The sequence below is a fragment of the Pezoporus occidentalis genome, unplaced genomic scaffold, assembly GCF_034315485.1.
Source record: "Pezoporus occidentalis ecotype Australia unplaced genomic scaffold, CSIRO_AGI_Poc_V1 ctg293, whole genome shotgun sequence".
Taxonomy (NCBI): domain Eukaryota; kingdom Metazoa; phylum Chordata; class Aves; order Psittaciformes; family Psittacidae; genus Pezoporus; species Pezoporus occidentalis.
Window position 1 is genome coordinate 181,778 of NW_026914863.1, and position 19,433 is coordinate 201,210.

At 51.9% G+C, this 19,433-nt stretch overlaps 2 protein-coding genes across 2 annotated transcripts in view; one reads left to right on the forward strand and one right to left on the reverse strand.

The window, feature by feature from the left end:
* ATP5MC1 (ATP synthase membrane subunit c locus 1) overlaps nucleotides 1-19,433 on the forward strand; it is a 253,514-nt gene that overhangs the window by 63,179 nt on the left and 170,902 nt on the right. The window lies entirely within an intron of this gene.
* Nucleotides 16,130-18,871, reverse strand: HOXB1 (homeobox B1). Its single transcript, XM_062626504.1, has 2 exons — nucleotides 18,054-18,871; nucleotides 16,130-17,454 (listed from the first exon to the last, which is right to left on the reverse strand). Exons 1-2 carry the CDS (start codon nucleotides 18,661-18,663, stop codon nucleotides 17,129-17,131), a joined length of 936 nt encoding a protein of 311 aa, XP_062482488.1. The 5' UTR covers nucleotides 18,664-18,871; the 3' UTR covers nucleotides 16,130-17,128.

A 19,433-nucleotide genomic window follows, 5' to 3' on the forward strand; every position in this document is an offset into this window, starting at 1 on the left:
ACAGGGATAAGAACGTCTTCAGATTGAGCAGGAACAGAGAAATATGCAGCTGCTTGAAGAGCTTAAAGCGCTGCTGTCAAATATTTTTAGTCACAATGTTGGCTTGCTAAGCACCGTTTTCTGCCCTTGAGGGGGATGGAAGGTAACTGATTACCCCATGTGTCAGAGGGAATCCGGGGTCTGTGCCTATTGGACAGGCAGCAGCAGGGCTATGACCACGACAGTTTAGTGGTTTTGGACCTTTTATCCATCATCCAGTGCGATGAACGTGGCACTGAGGTTCAGCCCCTCCACCGGGGAGAGCAGCTCTGCCTTAAGAACAGATCTAACTTAAAAATGCATTTAGTTCCCTGGAAAGAAGGGCTGCGTGTCTGAACTCCCACCGGGTAGTGCCCTAAGAGCTACTGGTCGACAGTGACCTTAACACTAGAGACAAGAGGAAACCTTTCTCCAAGCACTTGCTCCTGGGAGTAGGACCTCTCTCTAAGCATCCCTGTGGTTGTGGGTCAGCCCTTAAAACAGTTTCTGCATATAATATCTGTATAATATCTGTATAATATCTATATAATATCTATTCTATCTGTTCACTTCAGTGAATATCTCCAGTCGTGGCTTTTGCCAGCATGCTTTGGGGACCATTCCTGATCAGCAGAGGATTAAGGATATTGGCACAGAGGTGATTCAGACCCTTGGGAATTAAAACCAGCCTGGCTTTAACTTCCATTAGACTGCTTTTGAAGAGGAGAGTTTATGAGCAGCTTGATGTGCCTCTCGGCTATTGCTCTTCTGGGCACTTGCTCTGATGATTCAAAAGGTTTCGGATCACCATAGTTCCTTTCATGCTGCTTCTCTAAGGGCAGGCATTCAACAGATGTTCAAGCTCCCTGTCACCTCAGCTACCTAGAATATATAGGTAATATACAGGTATAATATATAATACATAATATAATAGCTCAAGCTATTCAGGGAGAGATGGTTTCTTACAAAATGACCTCATTTTGTATTTTGAAGTGCTTTTAATATTTGCTCCATCAATGCTTTAGCAGCAAGCTGTGTTGACAGGCGATGGGGCACCGGGCCTCAGCAGATCTGCACTTTGTCCCCCGGTCAGCTTGCTGGGTAGCTGTGAGCAGCTCCCTTTGCCTGGCCCTGCGTTCCCAATTCCAGAACCACAAAAATGCTGATATCCTTCCTGAGATCTAGCCGAGAAAACCAGGACTGGTCCTGAGCTTATCTTCTGGTTGTGTTTTATCTTTGTACAACGTGGTATTTGCTGACAAAGGGGGGTGAGTAAACATTATTTATGACCAGTGTCATGTGAAAAAGGGCTTTGCAGTGTTAGTGCTGTGGAAGGGAATACAAGCAAAAGGACACTAGAGAAGGTAGAAGGATGAAGAGTGTGGATGCAGTAGAGGGGTTTTATCACACTGTTTTGATAATGGCATGTTTCTATCTTGGCCTGTCTTCAGCAGCTACAGCTGGGGTATTCCTGTTTCCTTCAGTGGAATTCGGGTTATTTGCAATAGCTGAGAGTCCAGTTCCTTCAGTGACCTCTTGCTACAACAAGAGCAAGAGGAAAATCAGGTCCCAGAAGGAATTCTGCAAGCCTGGTTTCCGCTCTCTGTGTCTCCAGAGATTGATGCTGAGGCCCATCCAGCTGGAGGGTTTCTGCCACTGAGCCGTCCGCTGCCATGATGCTTCCAGATCCCAGTTATTCCGAGGCAGCAGGGAGAGCTCCTGGTGTGGATTTTCACTCCATCCCTAGAGATTTCAGCGTGGTGGAAAACTAAAGCAGAGCCCATACCTGATCGCACAACCAGCAGTTAAAGAACACTTCTTCAACTTCCTGAGCAGAAACAAGAGGGTCAGCTCCCTTAGGCTGGTAAATGCAGCACAGCCCAGGAAAAACGCAGCATCAGTTGACCCCAAAACCAAAGTCCTGGGGAGCCCTTTTGCTGTTTGAAGAGGACCTAATGCAAGCGATGGGGCGAGCTCTCTGCGCCAGCACGCTGTGGATCTGCAGTTCCTCAGCAGGACTGAGATGGCTCTGTTGCTTTTGATTTGCCTTCCCCATAGCTTTTGATCTGATTTCCCTTTCAGAAGGCGTGGGAGAGAAGGGCCAGGCTAGCTGGATCCGGGAAAGGCTGGAAGCGCTGCCCCACTAGGGTGCATCTGTGGGCTGGGGGTGGAAGGGTGCTGCTTTCAGACGCCAGCTATTAGGCTTTGGAGTTGTTTCTACTATAACTATAATTGGGAAGAGGGGGGTGTTCTTTGTTTATTTAGGCTGAGAGCTTTAAGATAAATGACAGCTCTGAAGATGCTTTTCAGCACTTCATAAATCAAGTGCCAGCTGCCCAGGCTCACCTCCGCAATGGCTCCTGCTTTTCTTCCTGGCTTTTTTTTTACCCTCCCAACTTTGGAAAGTTGCTTCTATCCAAAAGGGACAAAAAAAAACCCTTCCAGGGAAAGAACTGCGACGAGGACTATGTGAACTTGGGGAAGGGGAGGGGAAACTACTTCATCCTTGCAAGACTCAAAGGGTTTGAAATCCTAGCCCGCTGCCTCATTGCAGCTTCTGAATTGAAAGCCCTCAGAAGGCATCTTCGCTGAGGATTTGCAGCCAGCACAGGGACTGCCACAGTCCCAGCCGCCCCGGCAGGCAGCTTTCTGGTTTCATTCCATTCCCTTTGCCACAGTCTCGCTCAACACATGCAGAGATTTACCGGGGTTCTCTTTCCTTAGCTCCGTTGCTTTCATCCCTGCACAGCTCGCGGGATTGTTTGCGCCAAGGACCCAGCATCTCCTCTCTCCAGAGGGAGGCGAGATCCCTGCCAAGAGCTTGCTGACAGCGATGCAGTGTCTGTGGGCAGCAGTGAACAGCATCTGAACTCAGACACCACGCTCGCTTTGAAAGGCTCTGGACCATTCTCCAAGCCCTTGCCAAGCCTGAAATCACGTTTTGTCTGTGCACGAGGGAGGGGGACGGTGCGAAACGTGACTGAGGCCTTTGGAGCAACAGGAAAGTACTGACAAAACCTGCGGTGCCTGAATTTTAGGACCCCAGATCATAGGTCTGTGCACGCGGCAGAGAGAGCGGTGCTCTTCCGTTGTGGAGCTGAATTACAGACTACTCCCTGGTCTAACAGCAGAGAAAGACAACGCTCCCAGTCTAATTCCGCTTCACAATGGCATCTGAGCACAGGTGACTGCAACAAGGGTTCTACCCCAGTGAGAGACACAGATACCACGACGACCAGAGGGACACGACAGGAGGGGCACTGGCCCTGACTGCTGGAACAGGGAAGGGGGCAATTTTGCCTACAATAGCCACAAAAACCCCCTCCTGAATAGAGTCTTGCCTCTGATACCTCCTTCCAAGAGCCACTTCCCGTGCTCCCCCTGGCTCCACACGGTGCTGGCAATGGGCAGGTGGAAGTTAATACCAAAAGTCAAGATTTGCCAGCTAGCCAGTTAAACCGGGCTCTCCAGGATGGCCTGGGAGGGCATATACAGGTATATGCTGCTTGATCACAGAGCATCACTTCATTGGCAGCAGCATTACCAGTATAACCCTTCTGCCTTCATCTCCAACCACTCACTGGGGCAGAATGTCAAAGAACTGTTGGTAGGAGCCTAGATTGGAGGCGAAGAAAAGGAAGGAGCAATCCGCCTATGAAAGATCCTGCTAAAATAGGTCCTAGATTCCTTTCTAGCTGGTTGGTAAGCCTACAATGGCTGTGGGGCCTGTTTCTCCTCTTTCAAGTTTTACTGGGTATCTAAACTTAGTGATAAATGGAGCAGCCAGAAGCTCTGGATACAGAGCAGCATAAATGCAGCAGAGACGAAGGGAAGAAGGATGGGGAGGAAATCACATAAAGAGGAGACAAAGGACTGACACTTCAGGGGCTATAAAACCGTGTGAATCTCAGGTGCACGTCACAGCACTACTGAGAAAAGTGCACTTACATCAAGTAGATTCTGAGCTCGTGTCAACTGGCCCAGCTCCACCGACCTCTTGTAAACCACAGAGAGCAATGGGGAAAAGCTTCTCTTCAAATCCCAAGTGGGAAGACTGAGATGTTTAACAAAGGGGCCTTCGGCGAGCTCCAAGCACTGGACAGTCTCCACCTGGTTGCATTAAACCGGCCCCTACATATTTCAGACCTCAGCCACGCTTTAATCTCTGCTCCGTTTCACATTCCCTTGTGATGTTGTCCAAAGAAATGCGCTCCTTGGCAGTAAGCTCCGCAGTCACCGCAGAGCTGAGCGGGACCTTGATGTGGCTTTTAAAAAACCCCAGACCTTTAAGTGCTGAGGCTCATGAATTTCTCCTCCTCAGCAGATGTTAGAGGGGGACTGAAGCTTGGCAAACGCCCGCAGCCGTGGGTAACGTTCGCGCCGATGGCCTGATTCTCATTTACGTGGAACTGCCTTTACAGTGCCTTGCCCTGGAAAAAAGCGCCTCGGAAGTGGATGGGAAAGGAATTTCTGTACAGGGACTTAGCAGGAATGAAAATCAGACTGCCAGTCTCCCCCTATAAACACAGCTTGCTTCACTCTCCTGATTTCAGTCCAAACCCCCCGATATTAACTTCTCTGTGTAGGTCTGTTTGAAATGTCAAACCCTTTCACCAACAGCCCTTGCCACAGCCACAGGCTCGGTCTCCACATTCCTGATGGTCCCAATTGTTAATCTGTGCTGTGGTAGCATCTAGAAGCTGCTCTCCTGAGCAGGACCTTATGTTCAAGCAGAGAAGAGCAAAAAGGCGTTTGGTTCAGAATGTTTCCTATTTTGCAGGGCAGTAAAACCTTGTCACCCAAAGCTAACATTTGGGATCTTCTTCCCCTTTGCTCTGTGGTGAAACAGCAGCTGGGACAGTAGGAGCTTCGAGCTCCAGGACTCAGGAAGCAATGTAGGATGTGTGACGGTCTCAACCCCATCTTGGCTTTTCTCATGCAGAGGCAGTGATTCCAGCACATTCTGTACATGTATTGCTCTCAGATTCCAGAGGGTTGATTTTCAGGTGTCTAACCAAAGGCCTGAAGGGTTCTCTTTGCAGATGTTTATGATCGTAAACTTCTTGGTTGATCTTAGAACCAAGCTACTGGTCCAATTTAGAGCCTTGTGCATCCTATTCATCCACGGGTAGATGAGGTGGATGCAGCCTCATCTCTACTTTGTTCCAAAACCATCACTTCTGCAGTTTCTAACCTTGGGAAGAGGAGGGAAAGAGGGGAATGTGTTTTTGCAGGCTCTGAGGCGTTTCCTCCCATGGTGATACTGAAGCTGGGCACGACACAAGTGGTGACAGTTTATCTGGAGATGCTGCTGTGCTCATTAAGAGGAGCTGTTGCTGTTTATCTGCGTCTTGTCTGCAAAATCAGGTGTTCAGAGAACAAATCCTCAGTGTTGTCAGCGTGCTGTGGTGTCGCATGGAAAGAGGTCGCCCGTGCTCCTCCTCACAAAGGCTTTGGTGGCTGAAAGGAAACCATCCCAACTCTAAAAGAAAATCTCCTTTTTCACCCCAAACTGGTCCAAACTGTAACACTCATCTTTATGAACAAGATGAGCCTGCATTTTGGGGATAGAAAGATGACCGTGTTTGTCAGCTGACTGACACAGCTTCTTTCCTTCAATCTAAACAGGCTGGGCTTGCTTTCCTGCATTGCCATTTTTCTCCCTATGAAACGCTGCAAACTGACACAATAGATTAGTTACTCAGAGGTTTCAAAGCCTCAGCCAGCTTCTCAGCGGCCAAGAGCACTTGTTGAGCAAAGGGAAATCAATATGAGGAGAGAAGCAGACGTGTGTGATTTAAAAGAGACCATTTTAAAGTCACTGAGCCCAGCTCTCTGTTGCCTTGTCCTTTCTGTGTGAAATCAGACCGTTGTTTCTCTTTGGGGGAGTCTCTCCAGGAGACTCAGCACCGGCTGCTGTACTGGGAGGTGCTGCAAATGAACTGCTCCTGACAGCAGTCACTTCAAATGCCCTTATCATAAAGTCGATTCGTATGCCTACCCATTTGCTTTTGAAGCCCTAAGCCCCTGAAAAAGCAAAGGACACCCATTGGGGTTATGGTGGTGTTTAAACCAGCCTCAAGACACGAAACCCCTGTATTTAGTATCTATTGGTCCCTTGAACACAAGAACCACTTGACCCTTGTGCATAAACTCCTGCTGGAGCCTGGCAGCTGGATCCCATGTCCCGCAGCACTCCGTGCACCGGGAGGCATCAAGCACAGCACAGATCATCTGTGGGCTGCCGGGCAGCTACTCACCCACCAGCGAGCAGAGTGTGCTTATCAGGATGCTGCACCTCCGCACAGCACCAGCACAGTGACAGCAGGACCTGCCTGTGCAATGAGGCCAAGATAAATGATGTAGCGCCTTCATCCCTAACAGTGTGGCCCAGACAGAAACCAGGTGGAGGGGAGGGAGCCAGCACCTTCTGTAAACAATCCCCTGGCTCAGCTGGAACAGCTTTAGGCTGAGATGCTGGATTAAGAAAGCGATTCTTGCCCTGGACAGAGAGTTAAAGGCCAGGGGTGATAATGCACTGACGGCCAAAGGTGGTTGGGGGACCGTAGCCATTACTCAGCAGTGGTTCGTTTGAGCTGGCAGGAGAACATCTGATATCTAAACAGTCTCACTCATGCTGAAGCACTCAGAAAGCTCTACACTAAATATTTGATGCCCTGGTTTGATAATGTTTATTTTGCTTTCTCCCCACCTGTGTGAGGCTAATATGCTGTGAGTGGGAAAACATGGGGTAGCACATACCAGAGATAAACCACTAACGTGTGATCTTTCTCAAACAGAGATTTATGAGACATGCTATGAAGCTGAGCAGGCAAGAAAGTAAGGAATTTACTACAGGGACCAGCTCTGCTTTGGTCTAAATGCCATCAGCAGTTATGTGATCTCCCAGATCTCCCCTTTGTAAGAAACTTGTGCAAATCATGACTCAGTTGACTCATGATTCAGTACCAGGATTTGGATCAGCCTCATCTGCGTGGATGGAAGGGGAGAAAAGGGAGAGGGAAAAGGGAACTGAAGTCAGGCTCACTTCCCTGTATCTGAGTGGGTTCTTTACTGTCTCATCACTCCACTGTAAGTTGAAACAGTTGTGATGCAGTCCTGGTTTCTGGGTCATCTGCTGAAGACTCTGCTCTCTCCTTGCGTGAGTTTGTAGCTGATTGGGTGATGCCAACTTACACCAAGAGTGAGGGCACCCCAGCTTCCAAGGGGTAGCCACTGCCTAGGTTGAAGCCATCCTCACCTAAATTGGTTGCCCAAAACCCCTTTACAGTCAGCAGAGATCCAACCAATGCAGGCAGTGAAATCTAGAGCGTGATTCAACCCGACCAGAGCCAACCTTCTCTCTAAAAGATGGATGGTGCCCTGGACTCGGCTCTCTCCACACCCCACAAGCCTACCCAGCATTTAAATGACAGTTACAGCTTTGTCCTTTGTGTTCCTTTACAAACCAGCCCCTTCCCTTCCAGTTTATAATATCAAGGCATTTACCACACAGAAGGAGAAAACACTGTGTGAGCTGGTTTCTCTCTACCTCATTTGAAAATATCCTATTGAGCTGTCGTTTACCTTTTCCAACAGGAAGCCTTGGCCTCTGGGCTAGATAGAAAGAACTATGGTCCTCTAAGAGTTGACATTGTCTGCTGGTTACTTCTGAGAACCAGAAATCGTGGGGTTTCTGTCTGATTTTCCCCTGTACAGAGAAGAGAAAGCCACATTCATAGAATCATAGAATTATGGAACGGTTTGGGCTGGAAGGGACCTGAAAGCTCATCCAGCTCCAACCCCTTCCACTGGAGCAGCTTGCTCCAAGCCCCTGTGTCCAACCTGGCCTTGAACACTGCCAGGGATGGGGCAGCCACAGCTTCTCTGGGCCACAGCACCTCAGCACCCTCACAGGGAAGAGCTTCTGCCTAAGAGCTCAGCTCAGTCTCCCCTCGGGCAGGTTAAAGCCATTCCCTCTTGTCTGATCACTACCATGCTCTTGTTAAAAGTCCCTCTCCACATTTCTTGTAGGCTTTTGCCTCTGTTTCCTTGTTTGTCAGGGACAGGAAAACCCCTGGCACTCAGCTTGCCCTGGGCCTGCACTTTCAGTCTCAGATTCATGTTGAAAAACTCTTTACTGAAAGAAAGAGCTGGGTGATGCTTTCTAACAAAAAGCAAATAACAGAGAGGTGATCACAGCGCTGGTTCTATGGCTCTCGAGCTGAGAGATAAACCCGGTTTTATCTGCTGAGTTATGAGAAGCACACCTTTACTTGTGAAAGTTCAGGTGAAATTGGGCTAAAAGCTGGAAAGGATGCGGGCTATAAGTATGTTTAAAATGTTATCTGTTCTTTCTCAAACATGTCTTTCCAGCTCAGGTATTTACATGCTGATAACCTTTTGGTCCCAATGGTGCTGGAGACTTCGTGCCTTGTATTTCAGAACTGATAAGCGACTGAAAGATGTGGAGCCTCCAAGAAACGTTATGGAAAACAATCCCACTCCTTTGCCCCAAGTTTCCTGGGGTTTTGTGCTACTTGCAACAGTGGATTTCTGGAAAGTATTTACTGTAGGAAATCTTTTGCCCCAAAGAACATCGGAAGGAGATATAACTTCGAGGACTGATGGAGAAGAGGCGATGTAAGTGCTTTTGTTATTCAAAGGTTTGGCCTTTGTTCTCCCTTTGATCTGCCACTCTCGTAGATTCCTTCCTATCAGCAGATCAAGGGGAATTTTTATCTCGCTGGGAGCCTTTACGTGTGTGCTGTGATTTTTTATTAAAGCCCTTTTGCAGTAATAGCAGGAGAAGTTTTGCAACCATCTCTGTCTGCTTCGTCTGGGAGGAACCCAGCAGACAAAAAAACCTCCGTGGTTTTGATGTTTTAGTGAGTAAAGGGCCCTGGAATGCTTCCCCCCAGCTCCCCTTTTATGCAGTAACGTGGCCACACCACAGAAGAAGATTGTGCCAAAAAGCAGAAATTGGGCAGTGTTGGACATACCTGAGAGCAGGCTCATGCTGCTGCCTGACTCACTGGGCTGGCAGGGACTGAGCATAAAGTCTCTCTGGTGTCACAGAAGCTGGGTTCAGCAGCCCCAAGGAGCAGCAGAAGTGTGGGGTTGCTGTTAAGAACACAAATACACAAGCAAACCCCATTGCAAGTGATACAGTCTGGAGATGAAGAGAGTTACTGACACTGGATTCCCACTCCCCAAGACCAGGAAGGAAGGAACCTCGGCAGGGCGAAGCTTCCCCTGCCATTCCCCACCTTAGGAATAACCCTGAGGGGTTCATTCTCCCTTCATAAGCTCTCCTTTTAGTGAACAAGGAGAAGAAAACTACAGAGCATCCACAGCTTTGACTATACTGCCACAAACAGCAGCAGCTGCAGCTTGGTGCTGTCGATCCCCAATCGCTGCATTAAGTTTTTATGTTCAAGTACCTGGTACAAGGCCAATTTTATTTCCGAGTTTTAAACTTGCACGAAGGTCTTGAGAAGGAGCAACATTTAGACTTTAGTCTGTGGAAATGATGCTGATGATGACCTGAAATACTCTGATCCTGCAAAGACAGAGCCCAAAGGCGCTCAGACGCTTTGCATGCATCGAATGTATGTGTTTAGTGACATATACCCCCTTCTTGTGTTTCTCCTCCCTGAGAGACGATGACCACCAAAGACAGTTAATAGCATGTGTTTCATCTGGAACACAGCCCAGCACAGCAGGGTGCTGAGGCCTTGGCACAGAGAGGCAAGCCAGATGAGGTTCCAGTCATACCTTTCATAGCCAAGACTGTGCAGTTGATTTATGCCCGGTGCTGATGATGACAGAAAAGCGCAGGCTGGTTAAAACGGGGCTCTTGGTGCATTTCATGTGTGAGTGGCCAAAGCTTAACACAGCGGGTCAGACATCCCAAAAATTCAGGTCCCTAACAACCCCCTCCTTGTGCCTCCCACTGGAAGGCTGCAGAGGGGATCACCCTCCCAGGCCTGGCACTGCCCGGACCTGCAGTTCCTGCCTGGGGAATGTCACTTCCCTCCCAGCTGCGGGAGTTAAGCAAAGGGCAGAAGCCACTAGAGCCAGCTCTGTCTCCTGTGGTACCTCTCGTGCTGCCTTTAAGGAGCCCAAAGCAGAGAGCATCTCCCTTGCCCAGCGCCGAGCAGAACAGGAGCCTCCCCATCCAGAGAACAGCGTGCACAGTCCAGAACCTTATCTCAGCCTTTCCCTGCCTTTTTCCCCTCATTATCCTGAGAGAAAACATTGATTTTGTATTAGTTGTGTTTGGGGCTTTTGAATGCAGCAGCAGAAGCAATATAAAACACACAGAGAATGCCTGCTGATTTCCATGGCACTGTCAGCTTCCTGTCCAGTGTGGAGGAGAGGAGAGTATGGGTCAGGGGAAAAGAGATTTACTTGTCCTTGATACATACGGCCTTGGCCCTGTTGTGAATGTGACAAGCCATTCAGAAAGAGCTCCCCTGTAACTTCGTAGGCACCCAGCCTCCACAATGGAGTCTTACCACAGAGCTCACTGCTTCATACATGCCAAATAAATCATACAAGGGGCATATTCAAATCATTTGTATTAGTAGGGCCTGATTTAAAGCCCAGCTCCTCATCCATCAAAGAGATGTTTTCATTGCAAGCATATTCCTCCAAACTGCAGGAAAAGCCTCACCAAATTCATTAATAATAATATAAGGGAAAAAGGGAAGGGAAAAGGGAAGGGAAGGGAAGGGAAGGGAAGGGAAGGGAAGGGAAGGGAAGGGAAGGGAAGGGAAGGGAAGGGAAGGGAAGGGAAGGGAAGGGAAGGGAAGGGAAGGGAAGGGAAGGGAAGGGAAGGGAAGGGAAGGGAAGGGAAGGGAAGGGAAGGGAAGGGAAGGGAAGGGAAGGGAAGGGAAGGGAAGGGAAGGGAAGGGATACAAGTGCCACTGCCGTAATTTAGGACAATGTTTAATGCACGAAAAGATCTGGTTTATTCTTTGCCCATTAAGCTCAGAGGGGCAATACCTGAAATACCTGAAAGGGGGAGAGTGGCTGGGCGATAGAATTTGGAAGCAATGAGCCCGAGGAAACCCCGGGGGAAGCTGCTAAGGATGCGGGGACGGTGATGCAGAGCGAGGCTGAGCCGGGAAGTGCCGCTCACCGGGGTGAATGGGACCCCTCGCGAATCCTTCCGAACGAAACCTCCTTAAAGTGCCGTTAAAAAAACACTTTTTTCCTGTCTTTTGCTCTTACAAACCCCGGGGTCGGTGTCTCCGCCTGTGTTAATACCGTAACCGAAGTTAAGAGCCGGGCTTTTGTTTGAGGGAAACTGCTCCCATCTCTAATGAGGGAAAGCCTTAAGGAAAGGAGTTTCCTTGGTGCCTTGGCTCTTGCAGCTTGGCAAGAATAAGGGACTCGTTGAACGCCTAGCAAAAAGTTAGAGAGACTTCGGGTTTGGTGCAGAAATCGCTCTTTTACCGGGTTTTGGCAGTGCCGCCTCTCCGGTGGAAGGAAGCGGCGCCTCGCTCCTGACGATGCTCTTTTCCTGGGGCTGCCAGCGGAAAGGTGGCGAGGCCGGGGTAGGAATGGGTGAATGATTGGAAAGCCCCTGGGAATCGTGCGGGATTCCCAAACCTCCCCCTCCCCTTTTTGTGTCGTCGTCGTCCCCCCCCCCCCCAAAAAAACAACGCTTGTGTTTTCCCACCTCCCTGGGTTGTTTAACCCACAGGGACTGTGGTAACCGCCGGCGCTGAATGGCCATTAACAGACCCGTTACATCTCCCTGCATTATCTTTATGGCCACTGAAAGGGAGCTCACCCTCCTCGGGTGGGATTTCGGGAGCCTCCCCACGCACGGTGCTGCGATCCTGCGGGAAAGGGCTGCAACCTCAGAGCTCAAACCTCAGCCTCCTTGCTCTCAGGAGTGCTCTGCCGCTCCTCTGGGGACAAACCCTGCGCTCCCTGGGATCCTCTGGCTCTCGGGTACCAGCTCCTACCCCTGGCTCTCACCCCAAACCCTTTGGGAACTCGCCCGGGCTTTATGCCAAGCCCGCAGCAAAGGGTCCCTGCCTTTACCAGAGACCCAGAGCCCCGGAAAGGGGCAGATCCGGCTCCCACCGCACATCCCAAGTCTTCGGGACCGTTCCCAGCCATCCCCTGCTCCCTCCCGCACCTCACCGCCCCTGCTGTGCTCTCCTCTGGAGCCGCGTTGGATTTGTCTCGTGGTTCTGTCTGCTTCCCTTCCCACGGGAGCCCGCACGGGGTTTGGAATTATCCCATCTGCAACGTTTCTGCTTTGCGTCAAATTTGGATTTGCCCCTCTGATAAAAGCCTTGCAGGAAAGACTTTGGTTATTGCTGCTGGGGCAGATTTCAGCTCGCTGTTACCTAAAGCCAACTTCCCTGTAGTGGTTTTAGGCAGAAAGAAATCAGTCTGAATTTCACTTAGTTTAGGTTTTAATCCCTTGTGTCGGATATACATTTACATATAAAAATACAGATTTATACAGATCTATACAATATATGAGTGCATTTTATACTTTATATAAATACTTTTGATATTCATTATATATTTATATGTTTAATGCTGTATCTTTATTTACATACACAGACAGACGTGTGTGTTTGTGTGTATATATATTTCTATACCCCTTTCCCCCCTTGGTGCAGTTGTACTGAGGCTGTAGAGCTGTCCCTTGTCACACCTCGCACAGAGGAACTCTGCATCCTCCCCGCAGGGCTGACCTGCGCTCTCCTCACTGAAAATCAGCTCCTGCCTTCGTTGCATCTTCCCTGGCCCAAAGCTGTTTCATTTTTAACCCCAAAGAGTTGTTCAAAGCAGGCTCCCGGCCGGGAGTGCTGAGAGCTGCCTGCAGCAGCGCTGGCTGGGGTGCAGAGACCCAGGCTTGACCCCAGCGCTGGTCCTCAGGCCAAGCTGGGCCCATCTTGGGGTGAATTCATTCCAGGCTGAACTTTGTGTGAACCGGGGCCCGAGGGGAAGGGAACCCAACAGAGCAAGGCTGATGGAGGCAAGTTGTGAGCAAACCCATCAGCCTGAGTAAATATTGAATGAGTCCATGTGAAGGCTGGGGTTGAAATGGAGCTGTCAGAGCAGTGTAAACTGAAAGGATAGGTGAGGCCTCTGAAGAGCAAGGAAACATTTTGTACACTCACTCCTGCAATTGTTCCTTCCACCAGAGCCCTTTGCCCCAGACCTCATTTCACCTGCCTGAGAGGCCAAAGCAACCCTGAAGCTGATTGGTGATGAAATATCTGTGTTGGTGAAAGCCAGGGGCAGAGGGTGAGCAAGGGGACAGCACCTTAGGGTGGCCCTTTCAGGACCTGGGGTCAGACACAAGACCACAGACTCAAGCACAGGTGACCAGCATCAATCCCCCAAATTGAATATACTGTGTGTTTGATACAAATACAAGTGAAATTCATTGTCTCTAAATATCTGTAATCCCAATAACCACATCTATGCCCCACTCCCAGCACCTGGCCCAACCATGCTGCTGGCACAGGGGAGGTGCCTGGGATGAGGAAAGGGTGTTGGTGGCCAAGCTCTCCCACCCCATCAGGGTGTGAGAGCAGCTGCAGGTCTCTTGCCTGATTCAGATTGTGACACCGAAACATGTTTTCATGTCCAAATGCTGAGAAAACTCAGCAGGCATGAGAACCCCTCCTGGCTTGACCTGATTTAGGGTGTATCAGCTCCCTCAGCGATGTTAATGAGTAAGCAGGTGCGTGGGCACCTTGATGCCCTGGTGCCACTCACAGAAGATGGATCAGGCTCTTGTTTCAGTTCTGACTTGCTCGTGTTGTGATGAAAACGCCTTGCCCTCATCCTGCTCTGGGTTTGCTGAGAGCTGGGAAAGGGGTTGCCCCACTTTAATGCGTGAAACGAGTCTGGAGCAATTCAGAAGGCTTCCTCCCCTCTTCTCCTCCACTTCAGGGCATCAAAGGGACCAGCTATAGCACAACCTGGCCACAGTAGGTCACAGAGGGAATGGGTTTGCCCCCAGACAGGCACCCCAGGACCGCTTCACACTTCGGTGTGAATAGGCTTCAGGAGCAGAGTTAATAGCAGCCAGCAAAGTGGAGTTGAAAGTAAGGAACTCTTCCTGGTATTATTATTATTATTATTTAATAGAATGTCCTCTTCTGAGATCAAAAGGGCCTCACATTGTGAGAACAAATGCTTTAGGGGAAAGGAGAAGCATTTCACACCAAAGGGTAAGGAACAGATGGCCCTGGCCAGAGCACCAGGGGTGCTCCTGGGGTCCCTGCTCTGGGGCTCTCCCTGCCCCTTCCCATCCCCTCCTCCTGCAGAGGAACAGCAGCTCCAACATGCCGCTGCCATGAGTAATTTACACAGTTACGTTTCTTTAACTGGGAATTGCCCCTTCCTTTGGGATATTAAAAGAATAAATCTCCATTAAGACGTGGCTTTGTGTGCGAGCATACAGGGGGACTTGGCTAATTTTCCTGCTCATGAAAAATGCAATACCAGGACCTAAGGACAGACACACATGGAGATATCCCCATCCCTGGAAGTGTTTAAGGGCAGGCTGGACAGGGCTTGGAGCAACCTGGTCTAGTGCAGGGTGTCTCTGCCCATGGCAGGGGGTTGCAACTAGCTTTAAGATCCCTTCTGACCCAAACCAGTCTGGGATTCTATGATTCTATATGGGAATATATTACATTACAAATAATGGTGCTGGTTTGTATCATTTCTATAAAACAAAGGAGTGTGTGCGGGCCTCATATTTGTGATGAAGTCCAACTAAAGCAACCGGGCTGAGTCTCGGGGGGGACTTTGCGTGCAGGTCTGCAAAGGCTCCTCTGGGCCTCCTCCTGTGCAGCCTGTGCAGCGTGCCACGGTTCAGGTCTCCTATGGACACCTCGGTACCTGTGTGGGTACTGAAGCACCGGGGCCCCCCGGGCGAGGGACCCCCAGCCGCGGGTGTCCCGGGGGCACCTTCCGCTGGCTCCTGCGTCCCAGCGGTGGGCTGCGGGCCCCTGAGACAAAAGGGACCGTGAGAACCTCGGAGGGAGAGCGGGGAAGGGGGGGACTGAGCTGTGTGCGGTGATGGCTGGGCAGGGAGGGGGCAGGGGAAGGGCTGAGGGGAGCCCGGGGGGGGTTACATATGTAAGGGCGAATCCGCACCGTCTCTGCGGACTCTTCCGGAGAGTCCCTTTGAGTTTCAAATGGGAGCCGGGAGCCTTTGTTGTGCCCGACACACTGACACGTCCGAACCCCCTTTTCTCTGCCGGCCTTTCTCTCTCCTCCGGCCAACCCCCCCCCGGGCGGTGCTGCCCTCCTCCCCGGGCCCGGAGGGACCCGAAAGCGCGGCGCCGTGTGTCCATGAGACAGCTCGGGTACCAGGGGCTCACCAAAGCCAAACCGACCAGGTTAACCCGAGCCGACTCACACCCAACAGGTTATGGAGTCACTCTGGCTGCTGGTGCTTTTTATTCCCTCTCCTGCTATTTTTGCAAACCGCTAACGTAACAAATCCCTTTTTCACCTTTTCACCCCTTCCTTTTTCATTTTTCCTTGTCTCTGAGCGAATTGAACGCTCAAAAGTCGCTCTTTGGCGGAGGAGCGGTGTGAGGATGGGGAGGGACCGCCGAGCTGCGGCCACAGCAGGTTCCTCGCTCACTCCTTGCCCCACTCACAGCCCCCAGCAAAGGTTTGCAAATCTGACCAAGCCAGGACAATGGCTTCTCCTGGCAGCTCCTCTGTTTGCTTGTTTGGAAATCCCAGAGGCGTTTCGAGGTAAAAAGGTCAGAGCTAAACCCGGGCGCCGGCCCCGCTCGGCTCTGCCCGCCCAAGGGCCCCGTCCCTCCGCACCCTGCCCTCGGGTGGGAAAGAGCCGCGGTTTTCCTCCGGTCCCTTCTGGGCCACTCGGGCCCGATCCTGACCGTCCCTGGCGGGGGGAGCGGGGTAAGGAGGGCCTGCTGGAAGAGTTTGTTCGGGAGCTTTGCCAGCAGCAGGAGACCTTTCCCTTCCTCCTCCTCCTCCTCCCTCCGAGCCCGGACACCCCCCGCCCCGTGTCTTGCAGGTCCCTGGATAGGAGAGGTTTCCATTTCGCATCAAGTGGAGGGGACTGGCATGTGGGAGAAGTAAACTTTATTCGGCTGAGGTAGTTCCATTTCGAGATACAGAGCGCGGGGAAGGGAGTGGAAGGGAAACGGGAGATTCCGATTAAGAAACCGCTGGTTTTTCTCGATGACGGTTGGGTTTTTTTTTTCCCTTCAAAACAATCTTTAACAAAAGCCGCCTTGTTTTTCAGTTCGTCCTACCCTAAAATTTCTCGTGGGTAAGGGAAACAATTCAACCATGGGTCAATAACGTTTTTATCGGACTCCGATAAGCCTAAAGAGATGGGGGCACATGGAGCCGCGCTCCTCGCTCCAAGGCTTCGGGCTATCGAGACGTACAATAAATAGCAGCCAGTGAGGGGAGCCGAGCCCCGCGGCCCCCCCAGCCTTGTCGCCGACCCCTCCTGCGACAGCGACCGTTGCCCAGAGCACCCCGAGGCCAGCCTGCGCCTCGTCCCGCTCCCCTGATGGCACAACCCAAGTCAGTGCCAGTCGCAAAGCGTGTACAAAAACCCTGTAAAGCAGAAATAGTGCAAAACGGCAGCAGGGGAACTGCGGGGTTTGAGAGATGCGGGGGTCTGTGCAGAGGCCAGCGGCATCCTGGGCTCCTCAGATCCCGTTCCGACATATACATACAGGAAATGTAAAGGAAAGAAATAAATGCCCAAAACCTTTTTACAAGTAGGAAAACCGTATCAAAAGTAGGGCTCTTGCAGGCGAAAGTCGTTGTGCTCGTTTTTAAAAACGGGAGAAAACTAAATTCGTTTTAAAGTTTGTGCAGTTGAAAGTGCAGTTCCTATAGGGAAGGGGAAAGGGAGAGGAGGAACATCCCTGAGACAAACGCCTCTTGCTGGGATGTACGAGGACCCGGCTGCTCCGTCGGGGGCCGGTGGTTTTACAGGGGTCTATAAATTAAGGAAGAGAAACTCGAGTGGGAGAAGGGGGCCGGCCCGACGCGTGTGTGCGGCCGGGCCCCGCCGAACGTGGAAGCCTGCGGGAGCTGCGGGGAGAGCTGCCCCTCAGGAGGACACGGAGCCGGGGGAGGCCTCGGGGGAGGTGCAGGTGGACTGGTCCGAGGCTTCACCCGCCTCCTTCGCAGACCTGGGGGCAGTGGCCGGGGCAAGACCTTCCTTTTCCCTCTTCTTCTGCTTCATTCGCCTGTTCTGGAACCAGATCTTGACCTGAGTTTCGTTGAGCTCCAGGGTGGCGGCGATCTCCACCCTCCGCGCCCGGGTGAGGTACTTGTTGAAGTGAAACTCCTTCTCCAGCTCTGTTAGCTGCTTGGTGCTGAAGTTGGTGCGGATGGTGTTGGGCTGGCCCAGGAGTCCGTACTCCGCCGCTTTAGCTGTGGACGAGCAAAGAGGAGCAGGGCAGGAGCAGCCAGGGCGATTCCTGAGCATCCTCCCGGTCCCTTGGCCGGCACCCCCGGCCTCCGACCCGAAAGGACGGACCCCGGCTCACAGAGCTGTCCCCTTCCCTTGGAGCCCTTCCCTCCAGTTCCCTGCACTTTGCCGTGACACCTGAACGTGCGTGGGGTGAAGTGGGAGGGCAAGGATCATGATGTGGGGAGGAGGAGGAGGAAAGGATGTGGTTTAAGGAAGACTGGGGAGACGGAAGTTGAACAATAGGGGAAATGGAAGCCACGGCTGTGGAAAGAAGCAGGAAGCCTGGTGCGTTTCCTATTCCGAGCTGGGCTTAAATAGCATTAGGCCTACGGGAAACTTAGCTCAGGGACCCTCCCTTCAGATGTGTCTGGGCAATCTCTATCTGGCTTTTCACAACGCCAAGCTGGTGTTAACCCAAAACCCACCACCAAACCCCAAAGCAAACCATCCCCTGGACAGCAAGCACAGCTCCCTGGGCCCACACCCGAGGAAGGCCACCCCTTCCCGACCAAGCTGCAACCCGCTCCCCCCCTCCCGGTTCTGTGCTCCCCAAACTCACCTGTCTTGGGTGGGTTCCTCTTCACTCTCATCCAGTCGAAGGTCTGCGTGGCTCCGGCGTTGGGGCACGGCTCAGGGGGACACGCAGGGTCTTTGTCCTCGTTTAAAGCAGGAGAGAGGTTGCTGTAAACGGCGGGCAAGTAACCGGGCTGCTCCTGCCCATAAAGGTGTTGCGGCTGGTACGGCCCGGGGGCCGGCACAACCCCGCAGTAGCTCTCTGCGAGGGAGCTGAGGCTGGGTCCCGCGTTGGAGCAGTACCCGGCCGCCTGGAAGTAGACACCCTCGGCGTCCTGCTGCCCGGGGAAGAGCTGGTGGTGCCCGTAGCTGGGGCCGCAATGCCCAGCCGGGAACCCGGCGGGGGCAGCGCCCGCCGCGGGGCCGGAGCGCCCGGAGGAGGGAGGGCGGCAGCCGGGGCTGGGCTGGGGTAGATGGGCAGCCGCGGCCGCGCTCCCTCCTGTGCCAAAGCGCCCGTCCCCGCTGAAAGTGTCCCTGCCGGGGCTACCTGAGCAAGGGGGGAAGGATGGGGAGCTTTGCTCCAAGTGGTGGTAGGCGCCCGTCCCACGGTTACAAATTGCATACTCTAAGAAGGAGTTCATCCTAGTATTGTCCATCTGCCACTGATGGAGGAGGGTCAGCCTGTTTTGGGGGGGATTCCGCCTGCCCTACAACCTTTAGATAGTATGTCAAAGCTGTAAAACTTCCTTCCATGCAGCGCTGGCCCTCGGAGCCCGCAGCCCGCGGCGGGGCAGGGGGGGCGGCCCCGGGGGGCGGCCCAGCCCAATGAGCGAGGGGCTCCTGAAGTTTGTCACGGCTCTGAGCTCATCCATCAAGGCCCTGACATTTGCATGACAAAGGGGTTTCAATCAAACCCTGCCCATCAATCTGATAACAACACGAATACGTCAAAATCTTTCCTCAAAGACTTTAAAGGAGAGGAGGGAAGTGGGGTGTGGGGATGTAGAGGGGAAGAGGGGCTGGGGGAAGAACTAGGACCATCCACGACTGTTTTAAGTGCTAAAAAAGCCCCCAAGTTGTGTGATAAACCAATTTCAGCAGAACGTCCCCTGGCCCCAACTTAAAAAGGTTTTCCTCAACCCTAGGTCCATGTCAGGATAAAAAGGACAGAGGGAGAAGAGGTGGCGAGGGCCGGCTGCTCTGCTCCCAGCCTTGGAGGATGCTTTCTTGTTCACTTCCAAACTTTCCCCTAGGAAGTGGCTTAGACACGTTTGGCCTTTTCCGGGCTGAGTCGTGCAATAAAGTCTCCTAAGGAAAATAGCGCTTCATGTGTTTGAGTTTTGCCAGCCCGGCTTTGTGTCTAGGGCCAGTGTGGGTAAAAGCGATGTAATTAAATCAATATTCTAATGAGGGTATGAAATAAAGT